The sequence below is a fragment of the Sceloporus occidentalis genome, unplaced genomic scaffold, assembly GCF_023333645.1.
Source record: "Sceloporus occidentalis isolate IW3139 unplaced genomic scaffold, rSceOcc1.0.p SCAF_2, whole genome shotgun sequence".
NCBI lineage: Eukaryota > Metazoa > Chordata > Lepidosauria > Squamata > Phrynosomatidae > Sceloporus > Sceloporus occidentalis.
The window spans coordinates 250,495,786-250,512,695 of NW_028316982.1; the positions used below are offsets into that span (position 1 = coordinate 250,495,786).

The window sequence follows — 16,910 nt, forward strand, 5'->3', positions numbered from 1 at the left end:
ATTAGAAAAATGTGCATAATGTGTAAATTAGTGCCCTGATTCGAGGAAGTGGAATATGGCAGCCCTACAGCTTCTTTCCACTCTTGCTTAAAAACTTTCCTTGCCCAGACTTTAGGTCAGCATTTGCCTGAATAGGTTCATTAACAAGCTCCAAAGAAAGGTTAATAAAGTTTCCTCTGTAAGGACAGGCTTGATTCTTATTTCATGGCCAGCAATAGCAAGGGAGGGTGATATTCATGCAACCAAACACCACATAGCAGTTGCAATGGAACTTAATGCCCTCTCCAGGAAAATTCTAGAGGTGTTAGTCTGCAAAAACAAACATATTCAAGGGGAGCCATAGTGCCCATTTAACAAAATGCACCAATATCCAACATCTACAAAACAATGATAATTTTATTGGACCAATTAAAATGCACAAAATACATCAATGCCAGCTTTTGAAGCTTCACTGGTTTCTTCATGATGCAACAATGTTAAAAATGCTACAGGTTAAGAAAAGTGACAATGGGTGCATCTACACTGCAGAAATAATGTAGTCTGACACCAATTTAACTGCTATGGCTCCATCCTATAGAATCCTTGGATTTGTAGTTTTGTGAGGCACCAGCACTCTGGCAGAGAAGACGAAAGGCCTTGTAAAATTACAAATCCCAGGATTCTATAGGATTGAGTACAGCACTTAAAATGGTGTCAAATTGCATTATTTCTCCATGTTTCAGATATTAGAGTCACAGGCTTATGTTTTATCTCAGATCTTACTTCTGTTGTCAGTTAAAATGGTCTATTCTAGAGGATTATCAGTGTAGACAGAGGCCAGTCTCCTTTGACCAGGGACAAAGGGCAGGAAAACCAAAGCAATAACATTTCAAATCCATTAACAGTAGCAAGGTAGCTTCCACTGAGACAAAAACAAGCAAGGCTCCTGTGGTTCCTTGGGGAAATTGAAAGGCTACAGTTGTTGTTTTTGTGTGCTTTCAAGTTGTTTCAGATTTATGGTGACCCTAAGGTGAACCTATTATGGGTTTTTCTTACCATGATTTATTTAGAGAGAGTTTGCCTTTGTCTTCCTCTAAAGCAGAGAGAGTGTGACTTGCTCAAGCTCAGCCAGTGGGTTTTCATGGCCAAGCCGGGATTCAAACCCTGGTCTCCAGAGTTATCATCCAACATTCAAACCACTACACCATCCAGGCTCTGTAAAGGTATCAAAAGAAAAAAATAATTAAGGGGATTTCTGCTGGGAAAATGACAGATCCCTGCAATAGTAGCACAATCTCAATAAGAGATTATTAACATCATGAACTGATTGGAGAGGACCTTTCCTGAAACAAAAGTGTAAAACGTGTCACTATGGAAAATTAAAACTGAACTTAAGTGATATACTCTATATATTCCTGTATAAGTCTAGACATTTTAGTCTAAAAATTGACCTCCTCCCCCGCTCCCCCCATAAAAACTTGAGTCAACTTATCCATGGGTCATTGTAAGTATTGTACTTTAACTCTTATTTCAGAAAAGGACCATTCCTTGGTGAAAGGCAAGAATATAATTTATTCTGGAGGCACTGACCCTACTCTACTCTCTCATTCATCCAGCCTTTAGTGTGAGCACAATTGCTTGCTGGAATTTTGTAAGTTTTTTGGCATTATTTTCCTTTGCTTCATTTTTTAGATCCTATGGCGCTTTACAGAGCGCCCAAAAAGGGCACTCTGCCAGTGCCCGTGTTTGCTGCGCCAGGGAACCACAGCCGACAAACCGCACGGTTCCCTGGTGCAGCAAAAAGAACCTGCAAAAAGCGGGTTCTTTTTGCAGCGTGGAAATGACACCGCAAGGTGCCAATGGCACACTTGTGGCGTCATTTCCGCGCTGCAACATGCGGATACTAAGCATCTGCGACGTCAAAATGGTGGCACCCATGTGTATAGGGCACCACCATTTTGTACATGCTCGGCATGTACTAGAGTTAGGGGCATCCGGAAAGGACGCCCCTTCCTAACCCTAGTATGTGCCGAGCACGTACTTTTGGGCGGTGTGGAACCCACCCTTGTTACATGTCCCCATTGACTTATCCATGAGTCATATCAAAATCCACAATTTTGGCCACAAATCCTGCCCTCAACTTATACATGAGGTTGACTTATAGTCAAATATATATGATAGATGAGATACCACTTTGCAGGGCCAGATTTCCCCTGGAGCAGAGAGACATGCAGCCAGTACAGACAGGATAAAATAAAGCTGCTTCGGGTCACTTTGGAGGCAAATGATGCGTGTATCTTAAGAGGCCAGGAGCCGCACCAAAGCCACGCTCCAATCCTAAGGACTAGAGTGCAGCTTTGGCATAGCTTCTGGCCTCTTAAAATGCGTGTGTCATTTAAACAGCATGTCTTGGAGAAGCCACCAACTCTCAGTGTTATCTGCCCCATAGAGTAGTTGCCAAGATAGGGCAGAATAGCTTCATGTATTGCATGAGGTCCTTCCAGAGAAAAAAGCAAATACAAATATGGACTGACATTTTAAAAAAGGATGGATTTCTCAAAAATTCAGATATAAATAACAAAATGGTAATTTATTAATATTTAAATATGAAAATACTAATCATCACCAATCAGTCATCATCATAATCAGTCATAAAAATGATATGCTCTTTCTTATCACTAATTATTAATAAGCTACTTAAAACTATTAATGTTTGGAACTGGCTTTAATTTTTTATTCCTCATACTTTCAATGACCAAGAGTGCTCTTTTGTTGAGGTGGAATCTCTTTTGCTGTAGCTTGGATCCATTGTTCCTGGTCCTGTTCTCTGGAGCAGCAGAGTCTATCCGTCTACTGTTCAAGGACCCATTTGTCTGTCTTTTTGGTTGTCCGCTGTACCCTCAGCACTCTTCTCAGCACCACATCTCAAATGAATTGATTTTCTTTTTATCCACTTTCCTCACTGTCCAATTCTCACATCTGTACATAGTAATGGTGAATATGATGGCTTGTATGATTCTGAATGGAGATGAGCACTGTCTCCCTACATTTGGACATGATTTGACAAACTTGTCAAAGGGAAAACCTTTACTGTTACCTTCATGCCTTTACTTTTTGGGATCTTGTCTAGGTCTTTCATAGCTGCATTTCCCATTCCTTGCCTTATTCTGATTTCTTAACTGCTGTCGCCATTCTGTACAATGTTTGATCCAAGGTATAGGAACTCTTTAACTTTTTCAATTTTCTCATTCTCTAGGTTAAATTAATGTAGATCCTCTGTGGTCACTATCTTTGTTTTCTTTATGTTCAGCAGTAATCCTGCCTTTGTACCTTCTTTTTTGAGCTTAATCATTGCTCCAAGTCTCTGATGTTTTTCACCAGAGGCATGGCATTATCTGGATATCTTAGACTGTTGTTATTTCTTCCTCCTATCTTCACTCCTCCTTTTTCTGAGTCTAAATCTGCTCATGGTATATTTTCTGGATACAAGTTGAACAGGTAGGGTGATAAAATGCAGCCTTGCCTGATGCCTTTGCCAATTGGGAGCATTTTTGTTTCTCTATATTCTGTTCTAACTGTGGCCTCTTGTCCTAAGTACAGATTTTTCATCCAAGTTAAGGAACCTTATTAGGCATGTGGTAGTTTTGCAAGAGTTGTACATATCCTGCCAGATGGCATGAAAATTGAATTTAAATTTGATAGGCTGCTGCTTCTAAAGTTAGAGTGGATAGGTTTTCCCATCTGAAATATATGCATGTCTGTGTGTATGTATGTGTGTGGGGGGGGGATGAGAGAGACTGAGAGAGAGTTTTTAGACATCAATCTGAAATTATAACTGAAACATTCATGCACCTGCTATCAAAGCCTTCTAGATGATGAAAGTTAACATGTCTTTCTTCACATTAGCAGGCATGAATCACAGTATTAAATTGTGTCCAAAGCACATTTAATACTTTGTAACCAAGTGAGAAAGGTATGGTAGGGGACTGGTTTATGTGTGGGCTAGGGAAATCCATGTTTACTTCTGAGAGCAAGCAGTGCAATGGCAAGATCGTTCAATCAGACTTACAGTGTCAAAGGAAATGACAGTATAATGTCAGAAGCAGTATAATGTCAGGATTTCTGGACATATTTTCAGTTAGCTGAGCCAGCAAAAATATATTCTTGTCTCAGTCCCAGACCAATGGGGTCTAGAGTAAGAGATAGTCTATTTTCAGAGATCAGAAATATTACTTTTTTGTACTACAGCTGTCAGAGTAGCCCACCAGCATAGCCAGTCACCATGCTGGCTAAGAGATTCTGGTATCTGAAGTCCTTCAGAACTAAGGTTTCCAGGCTCAGGCTTTTTCCATTGCATTTACAGCGGTGAACCTGGTAGGCATAAACATTGTGCAGTTAATTATAAAGTGGAAGGATCATTTGGCGATCTCTGGGGCATGATTTTGCCAAAGGTATTATAGCAAGAATCTAGTTTATACAGAACATGCACCAAGGAGAAAGGCTGAACTACATCCTGTGTGATTTCCACATTTAAATACAATATTAGATCATAGCCAGCATCTGATCTTGCATTTCTCAAACTGTACATGCCCACACTCCCAGAGTCCTCATTTCAGAATTAAAAATATCTCCCTTAACAGTTTCATTGGCAAATATAAAAGTAAAGAGCGTTTCAATCAGCATTTTGAGGACTGGATTAAATGAAGTCCTATATAAAATGAGATTGTTATTTCTCTACCATGTTTCTCATTATATTCTCAACCAGTGATCTTGGTGAAGATTGCTATGGGTTTGGAAAGGCTCTTACCACTGTCATACACCAGCAGCCCTAACTGAGATTTCTGTTTTTTTCTCTCTGCTAGTAGTGATGGCAGAGAACTGGAAATCACTGGAATATGTCTTTGTGTGCAAGAAGGCAACACTATTCACAAATATAGTATTTCAAGAGTGCTAAATGGTAGTGGTACACCATCCTGGCATACTGAGATGTGCCCAACAATATTGTGCATACATGCCATAGACTCTAGGTCGATTAGGCTATGGCCTAGCACTACTGTCAAGATCCTCCCAACAAGATGGCACCCTTCCAGTACTGGACCGGCAGATGACTCTATGCCACTAGCAGCAGCACAATGTACTTCTACTGCCTGAACAGTTGGAGGGCAGACTGAGAAGCAACACAGTCAGCAATGTTGTTTAATTACTAACACTGCCATTTTACTGTCAGAATATTTGGCGTTTATATTAAGAAGAGTGCAGTGTCTCCAGCGCAATATGAGCGTTTGGTATAAAACAGGATATAAAATAGGCAGGATACTTTGATAAGGTTTAAAAGCAAAACTTATGTTTATTGTTGCAAGAAATCCGTCTGAAATAGGAAAGTAGATAGACAAAAAAGAAAGTTACCTATACTTTGGTAGAAGAGTTGCTAATGCTGACTCTGATGTATGAATGTTTTCCATTTTGAGGTGGAGAAACCTCATGATGCTTCCTTCTCAAGCAAAGGGTTGCAATACACTATACTAACCATTTGGAAAGAAGGGAGAAGTAACCTCTATAGACAAGAAGCAGAAAAGGCTTGAGTTACAAAGATCAAGAAACAGAGGTGAAACAAGACATGCATTTCAGACATCCCTCTCTCTCTAAATACTAAAAACAACCATTGATGCCTCCTCAACATCCAACATTTACAGTCTTTACTGTTTGAGATAGCCACTTCAATCTGTGTAGTGGTAGAGCAGCCCTGCTACAACCTAGGTTCCAGGTTCTACATCATGCTTGTGAAGTATAACTCTATATAATTAAGGTGTAGTTTGCCACACAACCCTTTTGCTGAATACCATCATTGCACAGCCAACTAAATATCTGAGAATGTTCCTGTTTATTGCTCCATTGTGCAATGGGGGAGACATAGTGGCTCTCTCTGAAAGCCTAGTGAAGAAAGGGTATATTGAAGGCACTGACAAATAGTTATGCACCATCAGAGAACATAAAAGTGCATGTGAAATAGTTGTATTTTCAGAACTCCTGTTACATAACCATGAACTGAATAAGGACATGAAGCAAAGGCCAGAGAGGTCCAACCACATGTGTAAGAGAATGTATTTGTGTGTAAAATACCAGTAGAATGACAACCTTGGTTTTCTTGTGATACCACTGAAATCATAATGAGAGGTTTAAGGGGGTTATGGAGGAAGCTATGTCTAGCAAGATATTCTGAGCAATACATACATCTGGGAAATGACTGGTGGTAAATGGCTCCCATGTTAGTAAACTGCTCCACATTGTGGTCTTTAAAGTAACTATCCAAGATGTGGAATCTAGTTTGGGTATAGCTGTCAGCATTTTGGATGGCCCTTTTAAAGTTTAGATTAAAACTTGGAGCAGATTCACTGCTCTGGTGAGTTCCCAACAACCAGGGCTGTGAAGAGAATATACAATTGTTACTGTGTTCTATAGCAGCACAAAATATTTATCAAGATTATGGAAGGCAGAAGCAAACAAGGGTAAGATTAAGACTAAAATCCTATACCCAGTTACCTGGGAGTAAATCCTGTTGAATTCAGTTAGACATTTCTCAATAGATTTATATAATATTATGCAGTAAGTATGTGTTAGCCAACAACAACAACAACAACAAAACATTTGCCAAGTCCATTTACTCTTAAATCAAAACCTACTTGGTTGGCTAAGGAAACATTTATTTCAAGCTGTCCATGCAGAATTCTTCAGTGAATTGCCCAATTAAATGAACAAGATGCATCAATTATAAAACTGAACAATGACAAACCAAAGGAGACTTAAACAAAAAGCAAAAAACAGAATGAGAAAACCAGGGGCCAAAAATAAAGCAACTTAATTTTTGAAAAACATATAACTGTATAAAAAAAATGCCAGCATATCAAAAGTGTCATGGTTAGTTGTTCAAGCAACATTAGTGAGGGTAGTAAGCATTGGTCTGTAGTGTAGGTGGGTAGGGATAGGGCTTTGTACTTGAAATTCTTGCCTTCCTTCTTGGACCTTTTAAACACATCATCTTATTCCACATTCCACTTACATGACCTCTCAAAATGGAGACCCCGTACATTTCCTCACTCATCTTTTTTCACCCCATTGTCTTTTTTCTCTACACATTCTCCTCTGACTCTGGTGCGCCATCCTAATTAATGCAAATCAGATCCCTTCTATAGCCACAGCTCCTTACCTGAACATCCACATGGGTCTGCTGTTCTTAGTCTGCAGCAAACAAAAGCAGCATGTTGTAGATCAGCCTTAGATCTCCTTCCCTCTGTTCTTTCATAGGTCAAGGGTGTGAGGGGAGGAGGAAAAGGAGGTGGAGAAACCATCTGCTCTTGACATTATTTGAAGGCTTAGGGGCAGTCTAAGACATTCTGTCATCTGAAACAGATGAACAGACAGATGAACCCCTCCTCCAAGTCCAACCAAACCAAGGTGCATAGTACCCAACACCTACTTGGTTATTTTGGCACATGAAATAGAAAGTCCTAGTGGCATACCTCTTCCTAGCTCTGGCAACAAAAATAACAATATAATCAAGGGAAATACTAACCATTGGCTGCTCTTTCAGGGCATCCAAAATCCACTGTCTGCGGCAGTTTCTTCACTCTGTTTAATGTTAAGGCTCATCCTGAGAAGCCTTCAGAATAAGATTAGAAATTTGAATGTGCAAAGGCCATTGAGAAGGTATTATCCTTGTCCTTAATGAGAAGAAGCTAGGCAAGTTTACTTATTGAAAAGTGCAGTCTCTTCCAACTCTACGATTCTATGATTCTAACTTCTTAGACAAGATGATTCTTTCTTTCTTTCTTTCTTTCTTGGTTGTTGTTGGTGTTGTTGGTGTGCTTTGAAGTCATTTAATTAATGCAAAATGCTGAACAATGCAGCTTCAATGATGGGACAATGACAGGATCTGCACAATGTAGTTTGAAAGTCTTTAGTGCCAACTGCACTTTCCAGATGGGATAATGCCTGGATAAGTGTGACGTCATATGAAAATCTTCTCATGATCGCACTATGAGAATGGGAAAAAGACAGCATACCTCTCCCTATCTCTGGCAACAAAAATAACAATATAATCAAGGGACATTTTGTCCCCTGTCTTCCCTGAGGTGAACCCATCCCAGCGTTACCTTGGCAGGATTTATTCAGAGGAGGTTTGCCATTGCCTTCAGCCACACCAGTGGCAGTTGAGGTATGGCAGGCCATCCAATGATTGTTCTTTGGAGGGACTTTGTAAATCTTCTCCCTCCATCATATTTTGTCCTGTCTTGACCAATGGCCAGATTTTGGTAACACCTCCCTTCATCTTTGTGCATGATGTACTTTATGGATGATCCCTAGAAGACTCCTCCCACTGTATGGAACTCTCTGAGCATGTTGATGACCTGATTGGTCCAAAGGTACATGTTCAGCCAATATTGTATGTTCTTCTCTATGACTTCTCATCACAGAAATGAATCATTAAAGAGGTATCTACTTTTTAATGATTGTGAATGAAAGATTCTCCACATTGGATGTAAGCATGTTTTTCTCATTAAAAGCAAGAAGCAAAATGGCTCATGCAAACCCTGTGGGGCAGAGACCTATCCTATTCTAGTTTAAGTTCCATGGACATTGATGGTACAATGAACGGTTAATTAAAAATAATCTAAACATCTGAAGAAAGGGGTTAAGAGTAAAAGCATGGGAGAAGAAATTCTAATATGATGAATCAAGATACGTTCCAAATTTATGAAACTCAAATCTTTTTGTTTGCATGATATTGCCATGGTGCTTGGTTACCCACATCTCAGCACAAATAATATTTTGCTCTAGTTCTTCTGTCTTGAATTAAACATATAGGAACACGAGAAGCCAAAGCGCCTACTATAATAAGGATGGGAGACAGCAACAGGTGGCCCCACTTGTCAAGCAAACTCTGTAGAATCTGGAATTCATTCAGTTGTCAAAAGGCAGAATAAACTTTTGCCTTGATCCCGAAGAACTTGAACTTTTCTGGAAAGTACAGACCTCTGTGACCTTTTCTGTATAGGAAACCTTGAAGCAAAATAAGCCTAGTTTTAAAGAAAACAACATCTAGAAGTTTCCCACCCTGTTAAGACGTCCTGGGCATTCTTACAACCCAAAGCAGGAAAGAATCCAAAGGTAGCATGTAAATCAATCCAGACTCCTGTCACTCCCCCATGCAAAAATAGCCTTAACTGAATGCTGATCTTCAGCCTCGCCCCCCTCTTAAGTATGCCACTGATGACATCACAACTTTTGTTGCCAATACCCTCATTGCTTTCTCCTCCCTCCCACTACTTTAGTCCCACCAGAGATACTGGGAATCCAGACTGCACTGGGAGATGAGGAGAAACTGAGGGAAGCCCTGGGTACCACAGGCTGAAGAGCTGTACTCCATCCATCCATCCATCCTCTTCAGGTAGAGCAAGCGATGCAATGTGGTGCAGGGAGAAGCGCTAACATTTAACATTGTATAAATTTCTGGCTTTCTAATCTTTATCCTTTAGGCAGAAAAAAAATCAACTTAAATCATTTTGTGAATTTCCCTCCTCATTTTGCAGATGATAGTATTACTAATTATTGATATAAGATTTAAAAGGTGCAATTCTAAGTGAAATTTCTCTCTCTCTCTCTCTCACACACACACACCAAGTTCACTTTTTCTTTTAATCTGGGAGACAGTGTTGCACTTCACGTCCATTATCTTATTTATTTGCTCTGCAGTCTCATCCAGAAAAGTTCCTGTTATCCCCATTTTACAGGTCAGGAACTGAAGTTGGGGGAAAGTGAATTTATCAGGGCAAATTATTGAACTCAAAACTATTGCATGATTTGAATTCAGCACTATTATTGCTAAAGACAATATAATACTTGCAGGGCCATACTGATTCTATATCACACAGAGCTGGTTTATCATCACACTTAGACCACTACCATGACCTTTGGGTAACCAGAAGCAAATCTCATAAAAGTTTGAATCAACCTGGTAGTTTTGGTAAACCATAGTCTCTCAGCACAAGCTTGCTGTCAGTCAAATAAAATAAAACAGTGGTGCACCTTTTTCTGGGGAAAAAAGTGTTTTCAGCACTTTGAAAATACAATATGTAAATGTTTACTATTAAAACATTTTTGTAATATTAAACTGGCAGTTCTTTAGATTATATTGTTACCTAATACTAAAACTACTCACTGTATAAGTAGTTTGTCAAGCAGCATTCCTGTCCATATGATGTTTGGAGTAATGCCATTCAACTAAGTGAAACTTAGGAGACAAACCATTGGTCATTTGTCTGCAAGTAAGCAGGGTGTTCTTCTGAACAAAAATATACAAAGTTCTGCCATTACTTTCACTAAACATATACAAGGTCACCACTCTATCCTGGTCTCCACTAGAGAGGTTGAAAAATTAAACAAAGATGTAAAAAGTCATCTGACTGATATGTGATTGTCAGAATATTTTTTTGGGGAAGAGGGTAGCTAAACATCTCAACATTTTAAAAGTGCAGCAAAAGGTGACTATAAGATCTTCCAAAATGTAAATAATAATAACGGACCAAAGCAATCTAAAGAACAGCAGAAAAATCTCTTAGAGTCTCCTACACAATTGCTGTAAAGACAACTGGAAGATTTATGACCAGCAGAGCCATAGGGAGAAGAGAAAATACATAGCAAGGTTCAATGAAACACATTTACGTTTACATTGGCAAAAAATTGACAGCTTGGAAAATTGCTATACACACACACAAAAATTTTCTGCCTTCCTCCCGTTATAGGGACTCAAAGTGGATTTTGGATTACAACTCTCATAAACCCACCAGGCTGCAAGACCATTGGGAGTTCTAGTCCAACAAGTAATTTTTCCAAAGTTCTGCTACAAACCAGTGCATTTCCAGACCACTTTTTGTTATGATTGTATTTTAAGTGAGCTGACTAATGAACAGATTAGTGCATTTTCAGAAAGTTTTTTTTTTTTGCATTCTTAGTGAACTCTCAAAAATATTGTCGCATGTGGTGTACACATGTTGAGAGAAAGAGAGAGATTGTAATAAATAATTTATTTACCATAACAGACACTGCCACCTTCCCTAAATGTTACCCTTCTATAAATCTTTGCAAGACTTACCTTTAGCATGAATTTATGATGGGGTGGGAAATTTGATCACTCTAATAACTGTCACCAGATTTTCTAATATCTGTCCACCAGGGCATGGCATTTAATACAGGCCAGTGTGCTTTGATTAAAATTGTTTGCCAACACTCTTTTGCATATCAAATGCTTGTGGTTTCATACTTCTAGAAATCCTGGCTCAGCTTCTAAACTGGCAGCTCTTTACCCAAAGAAAGATAATCTGTTAAAAGCATTGGCTCAACATCTTAATAAAAGGCAAAATGCATTGCTCCATCTACAGTCTTTTCTTCATCAGAAATACTAGGATTTGAGCTATGTGTTTTTAAAAGGTCATATGCCACCTCATATTGCATGTTAGGAGAAAGGCAGGATATAAATAAAATCAGCATAGTGACAAGGTGATGTCTAAAGAAAAAGTATGCATCTGCCCAGAGATAAGTCTGTGTGTATATACAAGCGCTTGGGTGATAAATTAGCACTTCTCTGGAATGCTGTAGGAGTTCCCAGCCTGGATTCTCAGATCCAAACTAGCACATCTGTACACTTGTTTGCTAGAATATTTTTCTGACCATTGGAACCAAGGGACTTCTAGCTTCTGAGGCTAAAAATGAATACAAGGAAAGATAAAGTTTCAAACATATAATCTAACACTGGGTTGCTTGTCATATATAGGGAGTTGCTTTCCACAAAGCAAAACCACTGCTGTCAAAGTTAGATTTTTTTGTTTATTGGTTTTAATGATTTTAGGGCCTATACCCAATAGAGATCCCAGGAGGAGAATCCCTGGATTTGCTCCTTCTCTTTACTACTGCAACTTGGTTGTTCAGTCACCTTGGTGTATAGGCCAGACAATGGTGAGAAAGAGGTTCAGGAGCAGATGCCATTGCCTGCTTTTCCCCTGACTTTTTCCCTGCCAGGGGAAAAAGTGGTAGCAGGAAATGGAAGAAGAGGAAGAGAAGGTACTCATCAGCTGGTGACAATGATAGCGAGAAGGTAGATTCATGAAGAGAAGGAAACAATGGAAGGTTCTTGACCAAGGTCCCTCAATAACACTGGCCATTGATCCATTTAATCCAGTGCTACCTTCTGCCATCCCCTCTCTTAAATGATCAAGGTATTTCCCAATCTGAGACCCTTAGGCCAAAGTATGGTCCTGGGACCACATGTACAAAACACAAGCCTTACCTCTTTGACTCTCTCCAATATCTCAATATGTTCAGAAACTATTCATCATGACCAACCTTCTTCTGCCCAGGAACATTCCTATGTGTGGACAGCAACTCCCATCACCCCAACCAGGACATCATATGGCAAAGATATTGACCGTGCTGGATGAGGCTGATAGGAGTTGCCGTCCAATACATCTTGAGGCCAACTCCCAATCTTGCTTAGAAAAAAGATTGCATTCTGCATTTTTTTTAAAAATAAAAAGACCTGTTAATTTTTGTGCTGCATTATGTTTATTTGTTGATTTTATTATACTGTATTTATATGTTGGTGTGAGTAACTTTGTTTACCTTCTTGCACACACCATCTTGGAATTTTCTGGATGGCTAAGAAATATTTTAAACAAACCAGATGGCTCAATGCAAGCTTATTATAGGTATTAAATATTGGACTGCTAATCTGCTAAATTAAATCTTCATGCGACTCATTTGAGGCCTATCAGATCCACTGACCAGGCAGCTTCCACGCCAGTTCATCTGAACATTAAAGCAGCTATCCAAGATGTCAAATCTAGTTAGGGGATAGGGTTCAGCAACTTGGATATTTCCTCTGAAGTTTGGACTAAAAGCCAAAGCAGATTCCTTGTCCCATTGCCATGGAAGCCACCAGCCACCACTGCCACTTCCCCAACCTATTTGAGAACTTCAACTTCATAATCATCGCCTGGTTCCAATGACCATTTTCAAGATGGGGTGTTTTAAACATATATGAAGGGGTGTCTGTAGCCATGTAGCAGGTTGCTCATCTGTAGCTTTCCACTGAGATAAAAGCATCATGCCCATTATTTCTCAAGAGTACCAAAGTTCCACAAGAGTATTGTAATTCTTACATGGCTGCATGACCAGAGGCAAGAGTTTCCCCATCACAGCAATTGTTGTTATATGGTGACTTTCTTATAGGGCATGTGATCAGAGATGTGGTTTGGAGGAGTGGCCTGAAGAGGGGAGGGACCAAATCAGACCAAATTAAGCCTGGAAGAGGGTGGTTGAGGCCATTCCTTGGTTTAGGAGGCCACAATTTTTGGTCCCACACACTGCTCCGTCATGGGTTTGCTCATCTTGTACAGAGACTGACACTACCAGGTGACTGGACCCTACTTTGCTCTGGCAACATTTGAAACAGAAGGGCTGTATGAGATAGCTGCTGATGATTGCTTCTCATACCCATACTTTTGGCATCCAGGGAGATGTTGCACAGGCTATATGTATGGGTCACTTCATTCTTCTGTTTGAAATATTACCAACTTAATGTGAGATGTCACCACAGTGGAAGTAACAAAGTTTTCACTTTTTATTCAACTGACATTGCTATGTGAAAGTAGTGTTCTCTTAGCACAGCACTTTTTTTTTTCCAATTAAGGAAAATGTCTAACATATTAGTACAAAAAGGTGGCATTCAGATGGAATGAATGAGGAAGGGGATTTCTCCAAAGTGAAACAATGGTGGAGTTGATGCAGCTGAATCTACTCATTTATTCTGGTATGACTAGAGCCACACTTTTGAAGGAATTATAGATGAGCTCAAAATATATTCAACCAGAGCTCATAAAAGTTCCCTTTTACATTGTAACTAGCCGAATCCCCTGGCTAACATGATCAGCATCTGAGGATTCTGGGAGCTATAGTCAAAAGGCACGGGAACTTTCCTGTGCTTTATATTACTCAGACCCCAACATTTTCAATTTCAGCACTTTTGCTGTAATGTGCTAATATTACTTTTATTTTTACAAATGTAGTTTTCATTTTCTTACACTTTTCCAAAATAATAAATGAAGTGTGTGTGTGTGTGTGTGTAGAAAGGCAATTCCAAATACACACAGGAGTCTCTAGATTGCTCCTCATCAAGTGGGATATATTTGGGCTGGGGGTGGCACCAAAAAAAACAAGACCCGTTGTGGAGCTGAAACTGAAGAAGGCGATAAGCTGTTAAAGATACCCTCTGTCTTTTTTAAAAGATCCCCTGCTTGCTTTAAAGGTTGGCCATAGGAATAACATTTACTTACACCAGGGGTATAAATAGAGCTGAAATAGGCTTCCCATCTTCACACATCTAGTTCTGTTCTTGTTCTTTAGGAGTGGACAAGGTTGATCCCAAGGACAACCCTGAAATAAGAGCTCCCTCTCCACAGTCCCACTCTGCAGGCAGCCTCTACTCATACCTCATCTGTCCCTGGCCATGGATAGATCCACGCAAGAGCTCTTCCTCAACTTCATGATTGTACTGATCACAGTACTACTCATGTGGCTTCTGGTGAAGTCTTATCAAGAGTGAAATGATCATCTTTCACCATCCCTGGAGTCACTCAAGACCCTGTCTTTGGAGAAGGATGCCATTTCTGCTACACAAGAATGCTGCTTCTCTGTGTTCTCTCTGTCTTTGTGTGGAAATGCCTTTTCTTTTTTTACTCTAAAATACCTCTATACTGCATCTAAATATTCAAATGGATGTAAGATGATGTAAATTATTTAATTTATATAGAAAGTATGGCACATCTTTCTTCTCATCCTTTGTAATCAATGCATGCACCTGATTTGGAACCATGATGGTGACTAGAAGCATAAAAATTTATACACCTTTCGTAACTGTCTGTTTTCTATCCACTCTTGTATGGCTTTCATAGTTTTGGCATTATGTAGCAAGAACTACTTAGCTGAAATGTTGAAACGCTTTTCTCTGTTCTTATCCCTTGAATAAAGAACTAAGTACAGTGATGTTCTCCTCAGTTCTCTTCATGGTGTTATTACTGTAAGCAAGGCTTGCAGCTTTGGTAGGCAACCTTTAGACATCTAGATGTTTTGGACTTGACAATCCAGAAGCCCCGCCCATCATGATCATGGCAAGGGGTTATGGGACCAGTAGTCCTAAATCAATAAATATCCAGGGACCTGAAGCTTCTCCATTTTTATTACTAGATTTTGGACTAAAATCTGGGAAGGATTCATCACTCTCCTGACCTAGAAGCCATCAGGAGCCATTAGTTGGGCAAGATTTTGGACCCACAGAATCCAGAGCCCTCCCAGGGCCAAAACATGCATGCTCGCAACATACTTGGAAGCATAGGATATGGAACAAACTATTTATTATTATTATTTATTTATTATTTATATTAGTTTTTATTTAATTTATTGTTATTATTATTTACATTAACATTATTTATTTATTTATCTCCCTTTGTTTTCAGTGTCATTGTGTGGTGTGGTGGATATGTTGGAATCAAAGGGGGAAAATGCAACTTCCATGTAGTTTTCTAATACTGATAAGTTCAACAATTGAAAACTGAAAATAAATAAAAAGAGTAAGAAAGAAACTGAACCCGGCAGGTGGGAGATGATGAAACTGGTTACAGTGTTTAGAATAAGGGGACGTTAACACAGATAGCATGAGGGTAAGATATCAATTTGATTTCAAACTATGTATATAATTTGCCCTTCCTGGAATTCAGAAAACTCTGGATACACAGATTACAGGTTTATCTATCAAGGTGGAAATGGATTAGCATTGGCAGCTGAGTATTATACTGGCATACAGGAAGATGCAATGAGGTCATGGTATTTGTCTGTCCAGTGGCATACCTAGAATAACTGACACCTGGTGGAGATCATTTTTAATACCCCCCTTCTCTCTTCAACAGCCTTTTCTGGGTCTGCCAGAGCTGCTGGCTAAGCAGCAAAGGGAATGACTCTCTTTCCTGCCTAGCCAGCAGAGCTGCCAGATCCGGAAGGCAACACAGTCCCACTAGCGTGGGTAGGCTGCTCATGCCATCCTGCAGCCCCTTCTGGGTATGGCATTGCTGCTGAGGAAGCAGGAGAGGTAGGAGACTCACTTTGCTGCCCAGCCAGCAGAGCCACCCGACCCAGAAAGCACTTATTTATTATTTATTTCATTTATATGCCACCTTTCTCCCAAAGTGGGCCCCAAGGAGTCTTCCAAAACAGAAAATTAAGAATGTTTACAATAAAAATGTTAAAAGAATTAAAAATCCCCATATTAAACACTATAAAATCACTTCCTATCAGTGCACTGGGTGATATGCCCCCTCTGAGGTGCCACCCAGTGCTGTCCACACCCCCTCCACCCCCTAGTGATGCACTGATTATCTGATTTGACTGGCAGTACCTCTCTAATGTCTTGGGCAGAAGTGGAGCTCTTTTATATCCTCCTACTGTTGACATGGCTCAACAGTGTGATGCAGCACCTAAAAAGGCAATGCGATTCTAGGCAGCATCAATAGACGTACAGTCTGCCCCTGTCCTTACATGGGGGATCCGTTCCAGACCCCGCTGCATAAGGAAAAAAGTGCATATGCTCGAGCCCCATTAGATATAATGGGACTCATATTTGCTGTGTGGCTGTGCACGTGTGCCGCTGGCACGTACACCATTCTCCCACTCTCCTGGTGACTTCTGTGTGAGCTGAAAGCCGGCTATAATGAGCAGGCTTGCTGTACAGTGTCTAGATCAAGGGAAGTAAAAGTGGCACTGTATTCTGCTTTGGTCACCTGGAATACTGTGTCCAGTTCCAGGCACCATAATTCAAGCCCTGGTGGCGC

At 39.9% G+C, this 16,910-nt stretch overlaps 1 protein-coding gene and 1 long non-coding RNA gene across 2 annotated transcripts; one reads left to right on the forward strand and one right to left on the reverse strand.

Moving 5' to 3' along the window:
- Positions 1-792: 792 nt before the first annotated feature.
- Positions 793-7,361, reverse strand: LOC149319978 (uncharacterized). Its single transcript, XR_016279908.1, has 3 exons — positions 7,184-7,361; positions 5,386-5,533; positions 793-1,194 (listed from the first exon to the last, which is right to left on the reverse strand). It is a non-coding gene; the product is annotated as an uncharacterized LOC149319978 (long non-coding RNA).
- Positions 7,362-9,288: 1,927 nt separating this feature from the next.
- Positions 9,289-15,073, forward strand: SLN (sarcolipin). Its single transcript, XM_089508235.1, has 2 exons — positions 9,289-9,424; positions 14,434-15,073. The coding sequence occupies exon 2, from the start codon at positions 14,537-14,539 to the stop codon at positions 14,630-14,632; it is 96 nt and encodes a 31-aa protein (XP_089364361.1). The 5' UTR covers positions 9,289-9,424; positions 14,434-14,536; the 3' UTR covers positions 14,633-15,073.
- Positions 15,074-16,910: the final 1,837 nt, after the last annotated feature.